The sequence below is a fragment of the Rutidosis leptorrhynchoides genome, chromosome 8 (assembly GCF_046630445.1).
Source record: "Rutidosis leptorrhynchoides isolate AG116_Rl617_1_P2 chromosome 8, CSIRO_AGI_Rlap_v1, whole genome shotgun sequence".
In the NCBI taxonomy this organism is placed as follows: Eukaryota; Viridiplantae; Streptophyta; class Magnoliopsida; order Asterales; family Asteraceae; genus Rutidosis; species Rutidosis leptorrhynchoides.
The window spans coordinates 267,285,290-267,308,034 of NC_092340.1; the positions used below are offsets into that span (position 1 = coordinate 267,285,290).

Here is a 22,745-nt window from a genome sequence, read left to right on the forward strand (position 1 = left end):
GAAAGAAGCTCCTTAAACTAGCTTCTACGAAAAATTAGAGCTTTTGGGGATTAAAATTACTTAAAAACCCTTTATTATTATTTAAAATATTAATATTATGATTGTGACTTAAACACTGATAACAAATAATAAAAATAAGCTTCAGCTCTAAAAATAAGCTTGAGCTCCAACTTCAACTTTAATATCCAACTCCATCTACTTTTGTCCAAACGCACTATTAGGAGAAGGAAAAAAAAAAAAAAAAAAACCCCTTAACTAACAACCCTTAAAACTTATCAAAATTGTACATGATATCCAAACGCACCTTAAAAGTTAAACCTTCACAACCGTTTCCTTTTCTCTGACGCCGTACTTCTGTTGCGGTGGCCGGTGAGCAAATTCAGCTTCACCCTTTTTGTTGCTGAGTTTAATTAACACATATCATCATATCATAATGACAGTAATAACTCTACCATATCCTCAATTGGGTTTCATTCCTTTCAATTCAAATGCAATCAATCATCAAAATTACACTCAAAGATTACATTTTTCATCTGTGTTTCAAAGACAGATTGCTGCAGTGAGTTCAAATTCAGGTATGGTGGTTGAAAAAGAACACGAATTTAAGCCTTCATTTGATGAGTATCTAAAAGTAATGGAAACTGTTAAAATCCGTAGAGAGAAGCGTAAGTCCGTCACCGAAGAACCGTCTCCGTTACCGTTAAGTAAGGTTGTTGAAGAAACTGTTGAATTGGGTGATACCCAAAAGTCAATTAGTGTAAAAAAGGTTGGAACTTTGGAGCAAAATGATGTTAAAAAGATATGGGTTAGAAAGAAAATGGAAATTCAAGACTCTGATATGAATAAAGTTTCAATTTTTCGGAATTCAAAGGAATTTGATGATGGTATGAAGAAATGGACCCGGAAGAAACCGGGTTTGGATACTAAAAAAGATGGATTGGTTAGTAATGTGATTCAGAGAGTTGAAGAAAAAAATGATAAATTTAATGGAGAGAGGTTTAGGGGTTCTGAAATAGGTGTTGATACTAATAAGAGCTATGTTTTGAATAAAGAAAAAGCTGTTAAATTGAAGAGGTCAAGTGGGAAAAGTGATAATTTGGAGATAGAAAGAGCTGCTTTTAAATCACTTGAACAAAATCCAGATGTTTGTGATCATCCAAGGGTTTCGCGGGTCGATATGGAGGAAAGAATTCAGAAATTAGCAAAGTGGTAAGTAATATTAAAGTCTTATGATGTGTTGCATTGGTTGATTATTTTTGTATTATTGTAAATTTGGTGTATAATGATGATTAGAAGTTGTAATTAGTTAATTATAATCTTGGCAGTTTGAATGGCGCTTCAATCGACAACCCGGAGTGGAATTTTTCTAAGATGATGAGGAGTGCAAAAATAAAGTTTGCTGATTTTTCGATCATAAGGCTTATACAGATCTTAGGAAATTATGGAAATTGGAGGCAGGTGCTTCAAGTCATTGAGTGGATGCAGGCACGCGAACGCTTCAAATCAAACAGATTAAGGTTGGTTTTTTTATATATAAAGTTATTGGAAATAAATTCCATTATGTTGATGATGCTTACTTGATTTTTATTTTGTCACCTTTGTCAATTATTAAAGGTCTTGAAATATATCATGATGGTTGATTTGTGTTTGCATTTTAGGAACATGTACACTGCTGCACTTGATGCGCTCGGAAAGGCAAGGAGACCAGTGGAAGCACTGAATGTGTTTCAAACTATGCAGGTGGCGATTTCAAATCTTTCATATAAAACGGGTCAATTCGGGTTGTATTTGATTAGTTGCAGGTCAAATGGGCCAAAATTATATAATAATGTTAATACTCTATAATATATGTTATCATTTATAACATTTGAAAAAGATATTGGTGGGTCATCCGAGTTGATCCGTAACCATTTTGACCCGCTTTATCTAATATGGGTCAAAAATATCCTGCTAGTTTTGCCACCTCTGTCTATGAAGATGGATAGTGCAGAGATTATGTTTATACATAATTTAACTTGTACGTCTCTTTTTATTTGTCATATTGCAGCAACAAATGGCCTCGTATCCTGACATTGTGGCCTATCATTGCATCGCTGTGACCCTTGGACAAGCAGGTCATATGAGGGAACTTTTTCATGTAATCGATGTCATGAAATCTCCTCCCAAAAAGAAGATGTCTACCGGTATTTATCATAAATGGGACCCGCGACTGGAACCAGATATAATAGTTTATAATGCTGTGAGTCATTTATAAAAAATTCCCCTCTATAAGGTCGTTACTTGCTTATAACTTCAAGTACTTAGTTTAATTATGCACCCGTGTTTGTAGGTGCTAAATGCGTGCGTGCGCCAAAAAAATCTCGAAGGTGCATTTTGGGTATTGCAGCAGTTAAAGGAAAACGGCCAACAAGCTAATAGTATAACGTACGGTCTTGTAATGGAGGTATTGTGTTATAAGATAATTTTCAGATTTAATTAATTCTTTTCACTTGGACTTTTTTAAATCTTAGTGTTTATATTATTTTATACATTCGTCTGGTGCAGGTAATGCTTGCATGTGAAAAGTATAATTTGGTACACGAGTTTTTCAAAAAGATGCAAAAATCATTCATTCCAAGTTCCTTAACTTATAAAGGTAAGTAAACATGTATTATTTAGGCCATCCTTTTTTGATGTTGCATGATCATGTCATGTGTGTGACTCCTCTTAAATATCGGGTTTTAGTTCTCGTGAATACATTCCGGAAAGAAGGGAAAGTTGACGAGGCAATCCGTGCGGTTCAAGAAATGGAAAAACGGGGAATAGTGGGGTCCGCAGCCATTTATTATGATCTTGCTCGATGTCTTTGCAGCGTAGGAAGATGCAAGGAGGCTCTTGTGCAAGTAAACAATATTTTTATTTAAATATGTTCATGTTTAAAACAATGACATTATTTGGCTCTTATTTACTTTTTATTTTTTTATTTTTTTTATTTGTTTATTTAGATTGAGAAGGTGTGTAAAGTGGCTAATAAACCATTGGTTGTGACTTATACGGGATTGATACAAGCAAGTTTGGACTCGGGGAAAATCGAGAGTGGAATCTACATATTCAAACATATGAACAAGTTTTGTTCTCCGAATTTAGTTACGTACAATATTATGCTCAAAGGTTACCTAGATCATCATAAGTTCGATGAAGCAAGACGGTTGTTCGACAATTTATTGGAGAACGGAAAGCATGCTACAAATAAAGATGTTTACAAGCACGTTGTATTGCCAGATATTCATACGTTTAACTTGATGCTAGAAGCGTGTTTGATTAATCAACGATGGGATGATCTCGAGTTTGTCTACACAAAAATGTTGCAACATGGATTTTACTTCAATGCAAAACGTCATTCACATATGATACTCGAAGCATGCAAGGCTGGAAAGGTAGTTTCTTTAGTCTTCTTCGTGCTTTTTATTAAAACTTGAACGCCAATGCCTAATTCAACTTTATCATATTGATAAAACTACTTTTTGTAGTATAAAAAAAGAGGGTAAAACCGACCCTCTGGGGCCCATACCGACTGGTCCCACAACCAACATGTGAGAGAAAAATCGCGTGACCCATGCTTATTGAACTCATGACCTCCGCTTTATGCTGCATGTCCACCAATCACTAGGCTACCATCGCGGGGACTACTTTTTATAGTCGGGATCTTGTAGGGACGAGTCGGGAGTTGACCAACGTTGACTTATATATATATATATATATATATATATATATATATATATATATATATATATATATATATATATATATTGGTAGGATCAAGAGGGAAGTAACCAATCGGGGGGAGCGGGGGGAAGCAAATTTTTTTTTTTTTTTTTTTTTTTCGTTTTTTGAAAAAACTTTGTTCACGAACATTATAGATTGGATGAAAATAAGAACATTTAGAAAAGACACTTCGTGATGAATGTTATTATTTTAGCGGGAAAACGCTCGAAAAGTAAAATATAACAATTATCGTGTTTTTCGAGCGTATGTTGAGGTTTTAGACATTAGGGTTTAGATATTAGGGTTTAGATACTAAGGTTTAGATAGTTTAGATATTAGGGTTTAGAAATTTAGGGTTTAGGGTTTAGATTTAGGATTTAGATTGAGTTTTTAACACGAACGGTTTAGAGTTTAGGGTTTAGGGTTTAGGGTTTGGTGTTTTGGGTTTATGGAATAAACCCAAAACACCAAACTCTAAACCCTAATAATGTAAGGACTGATCGTGGCTAAACAATAAATCGGGCTAAACCCTAAACCCTAAACTCTAAATCGGGCTAAATTTTACTTCACAAAACATGAAGAAAAAAAAACGTTAACATTCTTCACGAACAATATTATCTTGAATGTTATTTTTGTTGATCGTTTTCCCGCCAAAATAATAATATTCATCACGAAGTGTCTTTTCTAAATGTTCTTATTTTCATCCAATCTATAATGTTCGTGAACAAAGTTTTTTCAAAAAACGAAAAAAAAAAAAAATTTGCTTCCCCCGCTTCCCCCCGACTTTTTAGGCGTTTTTGAGCAATACGGGTCCCCCAACCAACGCGCCGGCTGACATTTACAACAATGTTTGGAACCCATATGTGTAACGACCCCGACAAATCGTCAAGTGACGGCGTCGACTACGTAGGTCCCATTACCTGGTCATAAGTCTTTAAAACAGACGTTGACCCAAAATATGTCGCATCCATTCAAGTGTAAAGATTGTTTCAAAGTTTACAAAGATAATTGACCACAAGTTAAGTTACAACGTTATAAGTACAAATGAAAACTATGCGACACAGTTTAAATAAGTTCAAAAGATGCTCCAAAATGCATGTATACTCGACATCCAAGCAAGTATCAAAAGAGTGCGGAAGCATGTATCACTAAGCATTCAAAACCTGAGAAAACATAGAAGAATCTGTCAACGAAAACGTTGGTGAAATCATAGGTTTAGTAAGTATTAAACGTTGTTTTTGAACCACAAGATTTTGTATTTCCATAACGTAGATTATCCAAATCATTTGCATTCCAAAAGTGTTGTTATACGCGAGCACTCAATTATCAAAACTTAACCAACGTTACCCTATCACACAGTGCTAGAACCCACACTAAAACACAAAAATATATTTCATCCGCATAACGGTAGCGAACCGTCCGAATGAGGGTTTGTTAAACCCGTATGGCCACACAATATAAGTTCTCGCTTACACCCTGCAAGTGTAACTAATGATAATCAAATTGAGGCATTTTTGTTCTAACTCGCACGTGGAATGTTTGTTTTCACACTTGTGTTCAAAACATAAAAGTAAGTAGTACAAGATGTAACAAAGTATATGTTTTCTCAGCCCACGATTTAAAAGTATAAAAGTTGTTGAAAAGGTGGGACTATGATCTCACCTTGAGCGCAAGAGTTAATAAAGTACTTCAACGAGTAAACGCGTGCAAAGACAAAGCTAATCTCGACCTAAACAAGTAGGTTGTATCAATAACGATAGTCACGAAGGGTCAAAGTTGTTCAATTAGTCCTATGGCTCGACACGACTCGATTATGTAGCATGTGAAGAAAATTGTCAAGTTTCATGCAAGATACAAGTATAGAATCATGTTAGAAAGATTGCATAATTAATTGGTTAAGTTTGACAAAAAGTCAAACTTGGTCGGGTCAAAGTCAACGAAAAAGTCAACATGTTCGGGTCGGGTCCCGGACTATTTTTCTATGCTAATTATTCATATACAAGTATATTAGAACAAGTTTCATGTGAATCGGAGGTCGGTAGCTAGTCAAACATTTCACGTGAAATGGGACAAAGAGGTCAGAATCTGACCAGGCCAATCCGCGCGCCGCGCGGGGATGGGGCGCGCCGCGCCACCATCTGGGCAGAGAATTCTGGTCAGTTTTTCAAAGTATGCACGAACCAAAACCTTTTCCAACCCAACTCTTGACCCGCAAACACTTATAATGCCTATCATATATCGTTGGAAAGGTATTTTGACGAGGAATACAACTAAGCACTTATGGTCCAACAATAACATCATTTACAATAGCCGAAATCTCATCAAGCGAACAATAAAAGTCCATTTCCTAAGTTTCAAGTTCATCAATTGCATTTTGAGTTTCGGGAAACCAATTCACACATATGATATGCCGTTTTGAAGGTAATGAAGCATACATTACTACTAAACACTAACAATTAACATTCCATGACATTCAAGCATCCAAAAATTCATGTCAAGAACTATCAAACCCTAGTCAAACATCTCAAAATCAATAATCATGTTTTTGAAGTTTCCTTAATCAACCTACACATCAATTTGAAGCTAATGATGCTAGTAACACATTTAATACATGAACTTTAACAATTAAACAACTTTTAATCATCCAAAATCAAAGATTAAGCAAGCAATTTTCATATTCAAGCTAGTTACACCAAAAACAACAAATCGAGCATACAAATTACATACACGACATCACAATGAGCCATAGACACTAATTAACACACTTTTAAGTCAAGAACACAAATTTAAAGAAATCTAGTGTTTTAGAAATGTTACCCAAAATCGAAGTGGTTAGCATCAAATCGAAGAGGATGATGAGAGGATCAAGAATATGTAGTTTGTTTGGATTGAAGCTCGCTTGAACGGATTTGGATGATGATTTAAGGTTTGAATGTTGGGAGAGTTTGAAAGTATCAAAAAGGAAGAAGGAGGTGAAATGAATGGATGGAGGAGAAGGGTTGACTAGTTGACCTAGTCACTAGTTTGACCCTTTGGCGACTTTAGTCCTTCGAGTTCAAATCGGGTGCGGGATATAACCAAACGATTTATTTTAAGTTACACGGGAGTACGGGAGATATTGAGATCCGATAACGAGAATATTTAAAATGTTACATAACAAAGGATACGAATCTAGATACGAAGGGTATTATTTAAAAAGAAAAAGACGGGCGTTAAAATAATTTAACGGAAAAATGCGGGATGTTACATTATCCACACCTCAAAAGAAATTTCGTCCCGAAATTTAGTTGGAAGTAGTAGTCGATATCTCTTACTCGAGACTTTACGTTGTCAATGTTATGAATAAGTGAAGGCACGTCCTTGAGTGTTCTCATGAATTTGGATAGTTAGGGTATTTCGTTGTATTAAGGTTCGTTTTTTTTTTTTTTTTTTTTTTTTTTTTTTTTTTTTTTACGATCCCTGGTTTCAACTGGTTTTCCTATGAAGAGAAGTTTGTCATCGATAGTTGATGTATCCAGCAGGATTGCACGTTCCTGTTCCGCAGGACACGTTTCTAAGTTTGTTACATGGTACACAGGGTAAGCGGAAACTTAATTGAGTCAGAAGTTCCAAACGGTAGGAAGCGGTTCCAATACGCCCCAAGGTTTCAAAAGGGTTAACGTGTCGCGAGTTTAACTTTCCCTGATTCCCGAAACGGATTACACCTTTCCAAGGTGCGGGTTCTCAATATTACACTGTTACAGGGATTTTGTGAGGTTTTCATCTAAGTTTGGTATAACTCTTTTGGTGACTATGGGTTGTCTCGAGCCCTTCTCGGACTTGAATGATCTCAATTGTTGTTTCTTGATTGAGTTCAGATTCTGTGTTTTGTTTGCCACATGCGTTGGTTAAATGAACAGGGGTACGACATTAGCGGTCATATAGGGTTTCGGAAAGTGCGGGTGAACACACGAGTGGTAACTACTGTTGTACGAGTGATCTACTAAAGGTGACAATACGAGTTTGTGACATGTCTTTCCAAGACGTAAATCGTTCGTTTGCTCGGTTCATCGGTTTGTGGGTGGTACGTGGTACTCATGTCTAAGCGGGTCTCCAGGGTTTCTTGTAAAACTAGAAGTGGAACGAGTATTTCGATACGGGATAATTGACAAGGATACACCGTGTTGGAATAGAATCTCTTAAGATATGTTTGAACAAGTTAGTTAGGGTTCAAAAAAAAAAAATGTTCGTTAGGACTATTTACCCTCGTGGCGAATACTAATGTAATGTGAGGAGTTTCTCTATCCATGGAGAAAGGTTACAAGGAGTTTCCTTAAACGGAAATGCGAGCGATAAAGATAGGAGTGAAATGAGGACTGAGAATAGGATGAGCTTACATCTCGAGGTTGCCATAACGCGCCTCTAGTTGTCGAAAATTGAAGTCTGGAAGAGAAACAAGATAGTACACGTAATTGTATAGTTCGGGGTTGAATAATAGTTGGCCGATTATCAGAAACACAAGGACGTTAAGTCAAAGAAGAGTGAAGTATCGTTGGATTGTGTGTTATCTTAAATCTCAGTAATATCAGACAGTAACGGTGAAATAACAGAGGTATGTGTGTGGTACGTGATGACGAGAAAGTTGATCGGATCTACAGTTTAATATTCGAATTCTTCGTGCAAAATAACGAATTTTAGTTACGTTAATTTTGAGTCGAGAGAGTATGCCTTTCGGCGTTCATGTAGAAATATTTCCATGTTTGAGTTCCATCTGTTGCTATACGATTTTAACTAGAAATGTTGGTGTGAAGAATCACGCTCAAGGTTCGAACACGGAGAGGTTTAAAGTTTTCCCTTAGTGAGTTAACGAGTTTAAAAGTCGGGTAACACGAGAAAAGTCAGAAATGAATCTTCGGTGATAACAGGCGAGATCTAAGATTTTACGAATACAAGTCTGAGTTGAGAGAGTTTCATGATTACGTGTGGCTTGATTTCGAGATTGATTGTAATGCCTTGACCATTAACATCATGGTCTAGAAAATTTGACTTCGTTTAACAGAAATTCTCACTCGGAGAATTTGGTATAGAGTTGCTCTTTTCTCAAAGTTCGAGCGTAAGATGATGATGTTGTTCGTTTGCCTTCTTTACTTGAATAAGTTAAGATGTCATCTATAAATATGATAACAGATTTGTCTAGATAAGTTGCATACGTGGTTTAGGAGGTTCATGAATACGGACGGAGTCCTAAATAAATCAAACGGTACTAAGAGGGATTTACAACTAACGTTGCGAGCTCGAAAAATGGCTTAGGAGACATCGTCTCCCTTAACCCCCAATTGATGATAACCAGAACGGAGGTCGATTTGGAATACACGGGATCCACGCAAATAATCATGAGGTAATGGATACGAGGAAGAGAGTATTGGTTTCCAACCGAAAGTTACTTAGTTCACAATAATCTATACATAAATGTAGGGCAACAATTTCTCCTTAATGAATAAGTTTTGAGTTCCTTAGTTCTATAGGTGTCGAGTCCAATTTCTTAACGCATATCCTCCGATAAAATTTATAGGCACACAATATTTTCCGTCGGTCACTTAAATCGTCTAAGTAGTATCTGGGGGAAAGAGGTGGAATATAAAGAGCACGAGTCAAATCCTTGGTTATAAAACGTCTAACGGTACTCGAATCGAATAAGTATGAAATATACGGTTTGTTGTGAAGAAACGTACCCGTGACTAGTCCATCATCGTCTCGGGCATCCTAGGTGTCGATGTTGTAAGTTCTACGGCGCGCGTTGGTTTTTGCTTTATTCTTTGGGCATTCATTCCTAAAATGACCCGATTGGCCACATTTGTAGCAAATACTCGGCTTTGGTGCGTCGGGCCCCTTTTGAGTGACGGGGGCGGTACTTCCACAATACTTGGCAATATGACCACTACCTTGGCACCGATGGCAAATTAGCTTGCCACATTCACCAAAATGATGCTTGTGGCATTTGTTGCAAAAAGGTCGTGTCCCGGCATAACTTTTCTTGCCGACGGGGGTGAGAGGTTCCTTGGAAAAGTTGTTGTTGTAGTTACTCGATTGGGGGGCTTCCCATTTTCTTTTGTTGTCACCCGACTCATCCTCGGCTTTAGGTGCCGGCACTTCAATCTCGTCTACCGTTTCGATCAATTGACGGGCCATATTCAGGGCCTCTTGGTGATTACTGGGTTTGGATGACATTACTCCTTGTTTGATGCTCTTGGGAAGACCATCCATGTAAAGTTCAACCCTTAGAGGTTCGGGGGTCACGAGGTTTGGGCACATCAAGGATAGCTCAGAAAATCGTTGATTATATGCCTTTAGGTCATTCCCGACCGCTTTTAAAGTTCTTAGTTCGTGTTCGAGCTTACGGGTCTCTTCGCGCGGGAAGTATTCGGTGATCATCTTTTTCTTTAAGTCGGCCCATGAGAGTGTGTGGGCTTCATCGATACCCACCGACAGCACATACGTATTCCACCATGTGAGGGCGATACCGGCAAAAGTGTGGGTGGAATATTTGACTTTGTCTTGGTCCCGACAACCGCTTATGCTAAAAACGGCTTCTGTTTGCTCAAACCATCGGGTGAGCACAACCGGTCCTCCGGTCCCATCGAAGGTGTGAGGTTTGCACCCCATGAAAGTTTTGTAGGAGCAACCCTCGTTTGAATTACCGGCTCCATGGTTGTTGTGGTTGTGGTTGTTATTGATGTCGGAGGAGATACTAGCCATAGCCGCACCTATGGCGGTGGCTATCATGCGTTGAAAAGCTTGTTCGGAAGTTTCATTACGTGGTCCGCGACGGGGAGGCATTGTTCCTTCAAGACACAAGAATATCGTTGATTAGTATTCTCAATAATACTAATCATGATAGGGAATGATGATGTAGAGAAAATTTTCCTTGACTCGCCTTAAATTCTTTATGTCATAATGTCGGAATGTCCATATGAATCACCGTAATATAATCCCGGAAATTATATTACCCTGATTCTCATGTGCATTTAACATTACCTCATAAAGTCAAGGTGGCGCGTCAACAAAATTATCAACGTAAGATCAAGATCGAATACGAGTTAGATATGATAGAAGAGTTCGAGTATAGATGCACAAATAGTCAAGTAATTCCTACTTCAGTCTATATGCCGGTTGTAGTCTAGATTCACCTATGTACCCTATGACTCGGGGTGGACACAAATGAACTCTAAATCCCTACAACCAAGGCTCTGATACCACTTGTAACGACCCCGACAAATCGTCAAGTGACGGCGTCGACTACGTAGGTCCCATTACCTGGTCATAAGTCTTTAAAACAGACGTTGACCCAAAATATGTCGCATCCATTCAAGTGTAAAGATTGTTTCAAAGTTTACAAAGATAATTGACCACAAGTTAAGTTACAACGTTATAAGTACAAATGAAAACTATGCGACACAGTTTAAATAAGTTCAAAAGATGCTCCAAAATGCATGTATACTCGACATCCAAGCAAGTATCAAAAGAGTGCGGAAGCATGTATCACTAAGCATTCAAAACCTGAGAAAACATAGAAGAATCTGTCAACGAAAACGTTGGTGAAATCATAGGTTTAGTAAGTATTAAACGTTGTTTTTGAACCACAAGATTTTGTATTTTCATAACGTAGATTATCCAAATCATTTGCATTCCAAAAGTGTTGTTATACGCGAGCACTCAATTATCAAAACTTAACCAACGTTACCCCATCACACAGTGCTAGAACCCACACTAAAACACAAAAATATATTTCATCCGCATAACGGTAGCGAACCGTCCGAATGAGGGTTTGTTAAACCCGTATGGCCACACAATATAAGTTCTCGCTTACACCCTGCAAGTGTAACTAATGATAATCGAATTGAGGCATTTTTGTTCTAACTCGCACGTTGAATGTTTGTTTTCACACTTGTGTTCAAAACATAAAAGTAAGTAGTACAAGATGTAACAAAGTATATGTTTTCTCAGCCCACGATTTAAAAGTATAAAAGTTGTTGAAAAGGTGGGACTATGATCTCACCTTGAGCGCAAGAGTTAATAAAGTACTTCAACGAGTAAACGCGTGCAAAGACAAAGCTAATCTCGACCTAAACAAGTAGGTTGTATCAATAACGATAGTCACGAAGGGTCAAAGTTGTTCAATTAGTCCTATGGCTCGACACGACTCGATTATGTAGCATGTGAAGAAAATTGTCAAGTTTCATGCAAGATACAAGTATAGAATCATGTTAGAAAGATTGCATAATTAATTGGTTAAGTTTGACAAAAAGTCAAACTTGGTCGGGTCAAAGTCAACGAAAAAGTCAACATGTTCGGGTCGGGTCCCGGACTATTTTTCTATGCTAATTATTCATATACAAGTATATTAGAACAAGTTTCATGTGAATCGGAGGTCGGTAGCTAGTCAAACATTTCACGTGAAATGGGACAAAGAGGTCAGAATCTGACCAGGCCAATCCGCGCGCCGCGCGGGGATGGGGCGCGCCGCGCCACCATCTGGGCAGAGAATTCTGGTCAGTTTTTCAAAGTATGCACGAACCAAAACCTTTTCCAACCCAACTCTTGACCCGCAAACACTTATAATGCCTATCATATATCGTTGGAAAGGTATTTTGACGAGGAATACAACTAAGCACTTATGGTCCAACAATAACATCATTTACAATAGCCGAAATCTCATCAAGCGAACAATAAAAGTCCATTTCCTAAGTTTCAAGTTCATCAATTGCATTTTGAGTTTCGGGAAACCAATTCACACATATGATATGCCGTTTTGAAGGTAATGAAGCATACATTACTACTAAACACTAACAATTAACATTCCATGACATTCAAGCATCCAAAAATTCATGTCAAGAACTATCAAACCCTAGTCAAACATCTCAAAATCAATAATCATGTTTTTGAAGTTTTCTTAATCAACCTACACATCAATTTGAAGCTAATGATGCTAGTAACACATTTAATACATGAACTTTAACAATTAAACAACTTTTAATCATCCAAAATCAAAGATTAAGCAAGCAATTTTCATATTCAAGCTAGTTACACCAAAAACAACAAATCGAGCATACAAATTACATACACGACATCACAATGAGCCATAGACACTAATTAACACACTTTTAAGTCAAGAACACAAATTTAAAGAAATCTAGTGTTTTAGAAATGTTACCCAAAATCGAAGTGGTTAGCATCAAATCGAAGAGGATGATGAGAGGATCAAGAATATGTAGTTTGTTTGGATTGAAGCTCGCTTGAACTGATTTGGATGATGATTTAAGGTTTGAATGTTGGGAGAGTTTGAAAGTATCAAAAAGGAAGAAGGAGGTGAAATGAATGGATGGAGGAGAAGGGTTGACTAGTTGACCTAGTCACTAGTTTGACCCTTTGGCGACTTTAGTCCTTCGAGTTCAAATCGGGTGCGGGATATAACCAAACGATTTATTTTAAGTTACACGGGAGTACGGGAGATATTGAGATCCGATAACGAGAATATTTAAAATGTTACATAACAAAGGATACGAATCTAGATACGAAGGGTATTATTTAAAAAGAAAAAGACGGGCGTTAAAATAATTTAACGGAAAAATGCGGGATGTTACAATATGAATCTTGAACTTGAGAATCAAAATAATCATTATTTCCCATGGGATAAAATGAGTTATAGACTATGTAGTTAATAGTTATATTAAAACAGTAAAATGACTTCAAACTGTTGATACTTGATTGATCCATTTTGTATGTTATTTTTACAGGTGAATATGTTAGAAACAACATGGAAATATTTGATTGAAGGTGATCAAATCCCACCACTACCCCTTGTTCAAGAAATGTTTTGTTTGAAACTAAAGCAGGATGATTATGCTGGTGCTTTTTCATGTTTAATTTGTCTTCCTTCAACCGAATCTCATAAATATTCCCGAAATTCATGGTTGAATCATTTCAGAAGCGACTCTGACCTTTTTCGGGAGGAAACACTCCAACAACTTGTAGACAGGATAAGTAATTTATTGCTTAGAAACGAAGAACCAAATGCAATTCTTTTGAATGTGATGAAATCTTGTAAAGAAATTTTGGGGATCCGTTGATACTTTGTAAGTACACATTTGAGTGTACTATATGTTGTAAATTATCTAGTTATATATAAGACAGAATCTGGTTATTTATTATAGAGTTTTGTTCATTTGTCTTAATTATCATAAGGATTTTTCTAACGATAGCTTTAAAAAGTAAAAGAAGTTGTTAACGAGCATAAAGATAAAAGTGTCATTAACTTGCATAAAGATATTGTATAATTCGGTAACCGTCACCTTAAAGTCAACATATAACCGCTATCTACAACACATTTATGCACGTCAACGACAATCTGGTATGTACAACATCTTTATGCACGTTGACGCGCGTTGACGACATCTTAAACGTTGTCGTTAGCAAAATCCATATGTTACATAAGCCACATAATTGAGCAAAATCCATATGTTACATAAGCCACATAATTGACTATTTGTGCATATTCTAACGACCCGTCCTAATCCATCTGGACGAATACAATACATTTGGTTACATCGCGAGGTACTTGACCTCTATATGATACATTTTACAAACATTGCATTCGATTTGAAAAGACAATCTTTCTTTACAACGAAAGTTGACGGCATGCATACTATATCATAATATATCCAACTATAATTGACTTAATAATAATCTTGATGAACTCGACGACTTGAATGCAGCGTCTTTTGAAATATGCCATGAATGACTCCAAGTAATATTTCTAAAATAAGCAAGTGCACAGCGGAAGATTTCTTTCATACCTGAGAATAAACATGCTTTCAAGTGTCAACCAAAAGGTTGGTGAGTTCATTAGTTTAACATAAATAATCATTTCCATCATTTTAATAGACCACAAGGTTTTCATTTTCAGTTCTCATAAATAAACGTCCCATGCATAGAGACAAAAATATCATTCATATAGATTGAACACCTGGTAACCGACATTAACAAGATGCATATAAGAATATCCCCTATCATTCCGGAAAATCCTTAGGACATGATAAAAACAACATCGAAGTACTAAAGCATCCGGTACTTTGGATGGGGTTCGTTAGGCCCAATAGATCTATCTTTAGGATTCGCGTCAATTAGTAGATCGGTTTACTAATTCTTAGGTTACCAAGCAAAAAGGGGCATATTCGGTTTCGATCATTCAACCATATAATGCAGTTTCGATTACTTGTGTCTATTTCGTAAAACATTTATAAAAATTTCGCATGTATTCTCAGCCCAAAAATATAAAGGGTAAAAAAGGCAAATGAAACTCACCATACTGTATTTTGTAGTAAAAATACATATGACGAATTTAACAACTGAACAATGCAGGGTTGGCCTCGGATTCACGAACCTGTATCATTTGTATATATATATTAAAACATATAACGGAAATCACATAATTTTTTTTTATTAATATATATTTCTTATATATTTTTGTATTTATATAGGATTTATATTAACTTCCATTTAAAACACATACTTATATTATATCTTAAATTATATGTGATATATATATATATATATATATATATATATATATATATATATATATATATATATATATATATATATATATATATATATATATATATATATATTTGTTTGATATACAGTTATATGAAATATTAATATAATTATGGTATATGTAATATATATACTTTTATGTACATAATAATTATCTAAATTTTTTTTTATAGTTTTGATAATAATGGTTTACTAATAATAAATATATTGTTAATAATAATAATACTAATAATTATAACTATAATTTTACTACTAAAGATAATAGTTTTAATAATGATATTAATACTACTATAAATGATAAAATGTTAATTTGCATTTTGATAGTGATAATAATAAATAACTTATCAAAAAAAAAATATATATATATAACAACAATTGTAACTAACATCATAATCCTAATAATAATAAATAATAATTACTACTTTAGTAGTTATAATAACATTAATAATCAATAAACATAATAATAATAATAACAATAATAATAATAATAATGATAATAATAATAATAATAATAATAATAATATTGAGAATAAGAGTGTATACCCTTCAAATAAGCTTTTTATAAAAAGAACACCCCAAACGAGACTCGAACCCATGACCTCTCGAACACTCGAACACATCTAGACCAGCTGAGCTACCGACGATATTATGTTATAATATGGATTGCATTTATATTTAATTCGTTTATGACCTGTCTCCTTATTCCTTCTTCTTCTTCTTCGATTTCTCAAACGATCACAAATCACTTCACTTATTAAACTTATTTTAAATCATTCCTTAAGATTATAATTAATTATAATCATTCGTTTGGTTTATAAAAGGCGAAAATTAAAATAACAAAAATTTATATAAATCAGACAGGAAAAAAAAATCTGCTGTTCGATAAAAAAAATTAAGAACTCAAAAATAGAATTCGATTTTCGTAACGTTTTAGCCAAAGTTCATAACACCAAATATGTTTCAAATCATCTCTAGAAACTAATAAAATTATCAATTTATCTCAAATTGCAACAGAAACTTCGAATTTAACTGAAGAACAAAATATGACTTTTTGAAGTTAAAAACTTTGACTCAAGAATTTGGGTTCGTTTTTAAGAATTGGGACATGGGATTTTGCATAAAGATTTCTTGGAGGATTCCTAACAAATCCTCACTAATAGATTTTGAAATTAATTTGAAAATCAAGTTCTTGATTAGATGATACAAAACAGAGAAAAACGGGCTGCTATGAACATAAATTAACAGATTGAAACAGATATTAATTGTTATAATTGTTTTTTTTAGTGAAAAGGAATTAGGATGACTGAGTTTAATTACCTGAATTATTCGATTATATACAAGTGTGGGTCTCGGTTTGTGATTACAGGTAACAAATATATATATATATATATATATATATATATATATATATATATATATATATATATATATATATATATATATATATAACTAAATAAATAAATAGAAAAGAAAGGATGTTGATCTATAACAGATTTTGGCTTTTCTGAAAAGGTGGAATCTGATTATACGACTTTAAGCAATCTCCAACAGATAGACAAAGACTTACAACAACTTTAGATTTGCTAAATCTACATATACCATTTTTACATATCTGATTTTAATAAATAATTAAATGGATTAATAATAATAATAATATTAATAATAATAACAAAATTAATTAATAATAACATTAACAATAATAATAATCATCATTAACAATATTAATGATAAATTGTATTATTTATATGGTAAAATTAATAATGACTTTAATATTAACAATGGTAATTATAATTATAAAAGTAATAATATTAATAATAATAATAATATTAATCATGATATCAAATAATATTTAAATTACAACTAAGTAATAATTTTAATCCTTCTTATAGTAATATTTATATTTAAGTATTTATTTTGATAATCATAACCTTAGATTTGTTAAGATTTTAATATTTAACATTTGTTAATATTACTAATAATGATATTAATAATAATGAAGGTAGTATAATATAGTTGTCATTACTATCATATTTTTAACTTGTTGTTACATCATATATTATATGTGTAAATATGAATACATTAATAATATTTTTTTTATATATAATTATTATATATCTATTTACTATATTATTTCATAATAGAAATAGATATTATAAATTTCAACATATAATATTTATATCTTTTATATATATAATAATTATGTATAGTTATCATATATGTTCATATATGGATTCTTTTTTTTTAATAATCACTTTATAATATTATAAGTTATTTTACATATTTATTTCTTCTGATTACTTTGTATTTTATTATTTCACATTATTATTTATACACATATTTTATATATATATATATATATATATATATATATATATATATATATATATATATATATATATATATACACACACACACATATTTATTAACAACAATTGTTCATGAATCGTTGGGAATAGTCAAAGGTTAATTGATTTTATAAAAATAGTTCAAAGGTCAAATGTATGCATGAACAAAGTTCAAAACTTATGAGACTTCAACATTTCCAACTTTGCTTATCGGTCGAATTCATATAAAGATTAAGTTTAAATTTGGTCGGAAATTTTCGGGTCGTCACAGTACCTACCCGTTAAAGAAATTTCGTTAAAGAAATTGAGTGAGGTGGTCATGGCTAACAATAAAAATGTTTTCATGACCAATATGAGTTGATAATTAGAGGTTTATCATCATTGAATAATAATGATAAAATAATTCGATTATTCTAAGAATATGAATGAAGCTATAGCAAAAGAGTGAATTGAAGAAAATAATATTTTCCTTAGCTTTTGACGTAAACAGGGTTGAATTCCGGAATTCAAGGAATTTAAAAGAAAATCTAGGAAATCTATAAGATCTGATTCTTCAGGATTTATGAAAATTAAGATCTCTTTAATTAAATGCGATCATCTGTCTCGATTGCTCTGTCGGATGTTTCCATTATAAATTAAGCTCTTCTGTTCCATTATTCTCACCATTCCTATGCTTTCTTTCTTAGTTCATACATTCAAAAGATTGTGAAAATGCTTAATCCCATTCTAATCCTTAATATTTTCCTAATTTTCATTTCTGCCATCCTTCTTTTCAATCTTCCACCAGAAAAAATCTGTTTACTTCTACAATTACCTTGGGGTGATACTATTCTTAATTATACCGTGTCTTTATATTGCTATTCGTATTAATATCCACGGTTTGTGAAATGTCCCGTTCTTATTGATTAAAAACGTTCCATATTAATTGATTTCGTTGCGAGGTTTTGACCTCTATATGAGACGTTTTTCAAAGACTGCATTCATTTTAAAACAAACCATAACCTTTATTTCATCAATAAAGGTTTAAAAAGCTTTACGTAGATTATCAAATAATGATAATCTAAAATATCCTGTTTACAAGCGACCATTACATAATGGTTTACAATACAAATATGTTACAACGAAATAAGTTTCTTGAATGCAGTTTTTACACAATATCATACAAGCATGGACTCCAAATCTCGTCCTTATTTAAGTATGCGACAGCAGAAGCTCTTAATAATCACCTCAGAATAAACATGCTTAAAACGTCAACAAAAATGTTGGTGAGTTATAGGTTTAACCTATATATTATCAAATCATAATAATAGACCACAAGATTTCATATTTCAATACACATCCCATACATAGAGATAAAAATCATTCATATGGTGAACACCTGGTAACCGACATTAACAAGATGCATATTTAAGAATATCCCCATCATTCCGGGACACCCTTCGGATATGATATAAATTTCGAAGTACTAAAGCATCCGGTACTTTGGATGGGGTTTGTTAGGCCCAATAGATCTATCTTTAGGATTCGCGTCAATTAGGGTGTATGTTCCCTAATTCTTAGATTACCAGACTTAATAAAAAGGGGCATATTCGATTTCGATAATTCAACCATAGAATGTAGTTTCACGTACTTGTGTCTATTTTGTAAATCATTTATAAAATCTGCATGTATTCTCATCCCAAAAATATTAGATTTTAAAAGTGGGACTATAACTCACTTTCACAGATTTTTTTACTTCGTCGGGAAGTAAGACTTGGCCACTGGTCGATTCACGAACCTATAACAAATATGTACATATATATCAAAGTATGTTCAAAATATATTTACAACACTTTTAATACATTTTGATGTTTTAAGTTTATTAAGTCAGCTGTCCTCGTTAGTAACCTATAACTAGTTGTCCACAGTTAGATGTACAGAAATAAATCGATATATATTATCTTGAATCAATCCACGACCCAGTGTATACATATCTCAGTATTGATCACAACTCAACCTATATATATTTTGGAATCAACCTCAACCCTGTATAGCTAACTCCAACATTCACATATAGAGTGTCTATGGTTGTTCCGAAATATATATAGATGTGTCGACATGATAGGTCGAAACATTGTATACGTGTCTATGGTATCTCAAGATTACATAATATACAATACAAGTTGATTAAGTTATGGTTGGAATAGATTTGTTACCAATTTTCACGTAGCTAAAATGAGTAGTTTTTACCAATTTTGTTTTGCTCGCCATTTCTTCGTTTCTAATCCGTTTTGAGTGATTTAAGCTGCCACAGTTTCGTATTGAACTTGACTTTATGAAAATAAACAGAAAAGGTATAGGTTTATAGTCGGAAATACAAGTTACAAGTCGTTTTTGAAAGAGGTAGTCATTTTCGTCGAAAGAACGACATCTTGATGACTGTTTTGAAAAACATACTTTCACTTTGAGTTTAACCATGATTTTTGGATATGGTTTCATGTTCATAAGAAAAATCATTTTCCCAGAAGTATAGCTTTTAAATCAATGTTTTTCATAGTTTTTAATTATCCAAACCAAAACAGTCCCCGGTTGTAACTACGACGGCGTAAATCCGGTTTTATGGTGTTTATCGTGTTTCTGAGTTTTAAATCATTAAGTTAGCATATCATATAGATATAGATAATGTGTATAGTTGATTTTAAAAGTGTAGTTAGAAGGATTAACTTTATTTGCGAACAAGTTTAGAATTAACTAAACTATGTTCTAGTGATTACTAGTTTACCACTTCGAATATGATAGCTTTTTATGTATGAATCGAATGATGTTATGAACATCATTACTACCTTAAGTTCCTTGGATAAACCTACTGGAAAAGAGAAAAATGGATCTAGCTTCAACGGATCCTTGGATGGCTCGAAGTTCTTGAAGCAGAATCATGACACGAAAACAAGTTCAAGTAAGATCATCACTTGAAATAAGATTGTTATAGTTATAGAAATTGAACCAAAGTTTAAATATGATTATTACCTTGTATTAGAATGATAACCTACTGTAAGAAACATGTAACACCCCGTTTTCCCCGTATATGATTTATAGGTGTATGGTGTACGTACGATAGGCGTATGAAGGGTTTGGGACATGTTCGGGTGTTAAAGCCTTGTGTATGAGACAAGGAGTCAGATCACGCCTTGTGTCGCGGCGCGACAAAGGAGGCCGCGGCGCGGCAAACAACTGAAATCTGGATCAGAAGTTGGACAAAAAGGGATCCCAGAACTAGTCAAATGTCGCGGCGCTACAACTTAGGCCGCGGCGCGGCATACTGGGCAAACTGGTGCCGGATCCTTGTAAATTTAAATGAAGTTCAAGGGCATTTTGGTCTTTTCACGTTTGAGCCAGATTTGAGGCTTTAACCTCATCCACCCATTTCATTTCTCATTTTAATTTCCCTTTTTCTTTCATTTTCTCTCAAGAAAACTCAAACACCCAAGTGATTCAAGTGGGATTTTGGAAAGGAAGAAGCGGGTTTTGATCTTTGGCGTAGTTGACAAGTGTGTTCTCCTCGTTCTTAGCTACACCGTGATACTAGTGGTAAGCTCTAACTCCGAAATTCATTTTTGTGTTCTTCATTCAATTTTGGGGCTTTTGATTGTATGATTCATAGATAGAACTCATTTAGTTGTTAATTGGAGATTAACACCAATATTCGGATTTATTGTGGTTAATGTCGGGTTTTGGGTTGGTTAATGATTTAACCTTGTTTAAGACTTGTAAATGGTGTATAATCACTAGCATTAGTGATTATTGGTGTTTTGGAGACGTTTAGGGTTCTTGGAGTTGACTAGTTTTGACTAGAGTCAAAATTAGGGTTTGTTGATGATTATGACCCGAATGTCGATCCGATGAGGTTTATAAACTTAAAATGGATTAAGTTGAAGTATAAAACCGAGTTAACTATGGTTTGATGTCAAAACTTGTAATTGGTGAGATTTTGACTTTATGGGTCAAAATTAGGGTTTATGGATGATTTTAAGAACGATAAGTGTTTAACATTTGTGTTCGGGTTTAATTGGCATGTTAGGACCATTATCACTTGTGTTAGTGATTATTGGTTAGTTTGGGCGCGGTTTGTACTTGGAAGTGCAATTGGGTCGAAATTGCACTAAGTGTCGAATTGGGTTGGTTTGTAAATCCATCCTATTTGTGTTGTGGTATTTATGATAATGGTTTAGGTACTTTCCATTGGCGTGTTGCGGACTACTTGGAAGCATTTCTCAAGACTTCAAGGTGAGTGTTAATATCCTATGTGCATATGTATGTGTAGGATGGGTGCGGGTCGGGTGAAGTGATTCTCGGCTATAGAGCTCACTTCACATATAGGTGTATTTCATGGACTTTTGTATTGGTCCAAGTGGCACGGTTGTGCGCTTTGGTTGACCACCTTTGGACGAGGTGCACACTTGGTGTGTATGTTATCACATGGGCGTGTGATGTGGATTATATAACCCCAATGGCGAAGGGTCAACATTGTGAGTGGAATAATTATGCGTGTGCGTATATAACGTATTTGTTTGTGTGTACGAATGTGGAATCGTCGCGGTGTTTAAGACACCACATTCAAAGTAGTGAGTAGTATTGTCGCGGTGTTTAAGACACTACTCATTGTTGGATTGACGAGTAGTATTGTCGCGGTGTTTAAGACACTACTCATTGTATAATTGACGTGTGGTATTGTCGCGGTGTTTAAGACACCACATCGTCATGGGAGTGGAAATGTCGCGGTGTTCAAGACACCACTCATTGTTTTGATTGATGTGTGGATTCGTCGCGGTGTTTAAGACGCCACATTGTCATTAGGGTGAGTTAGTCGCGGTGTTCAAGACATCACCCGGGGGATTAGTGATTACGCGGTGTGTAAGTAACACTAGTGGACGTTGTGAACTCCAACGGACTTTCAAGTACCGTTCCCTTGTATGCTTGGTTAACCATGGTTATTGTGTTGTAAGCGTAAGCAAATTATGTTATTCGAGATATATATATATATATATATATATATATATATATATATATATATATATATATATATAT

The 22,745-nt window shown here is 34.3% G+C and overlaps 1 protein-coding gene across 1 annotated transcript; it reads left to right on the top strand.

Moving 5' to 3' along the window:
• Nucleotides 1–316: 316 nt before the first annotated feature.
• Nucleotides 317–13,917, top strand: LOC139861982 (pentatricopeptide repeat-containing protein At1g30610, chloroplastic). Its single transcript, XM_071850518.1, has 9 exons — nucleotides 317–1,209; nucleotides 1,326–1,517; nucleotides 1,659–1,740; nucleotides 2,048–2,239; nucleotides 2,330–2,443; nucleotides 2,545–2,635; nucleotides 2,725–2,882; nucleotides 2,985–3,416; nucleotides 13,518–13,917. The coding sequence occupies exons 1-9, from the start codon at nucleotides 434–436 to the stop codon at nucleotides 13,848–13,850; spliced, it is 2,370 nt and encodes a 789-aa protein (XP_071706619.1). The 5' UTR covers nucleotides 317–433; the 3' UTR covers nucleotides 13,851–13,917.
• The last annotated feature ends 8,828 nt before the right edge of the window (nucleotides 13,918–22,745 follow it).

What these genes read in the sequence shown, in the direction of transcription:
- LOC139861982 (XM_071850518.1), top strand. Translation starts at nt 434, where the DNA reads ATGACAGTAATAACTCTACCATATCCTCAATTGGGTTTCATTCCTTTC. An exon ending in ATTCAGAAATTAGCAAAGTG is followed by an intron (nt 1,210 to 1,325) that starts GTAAGTAATATT and finishes TAATCTTGGCAG; the next exon opens with TTTGAATGGCGCTTCAATCG. An exon ending in TTCAAATCAAACAGATTAAG is followed by an intron (nt 1,518 to 1,658) that starts GTTGGTTTTTTT and finishes TTTGCATTTTAG; the next exon opens with GAACATGTACACTGCTGCAC.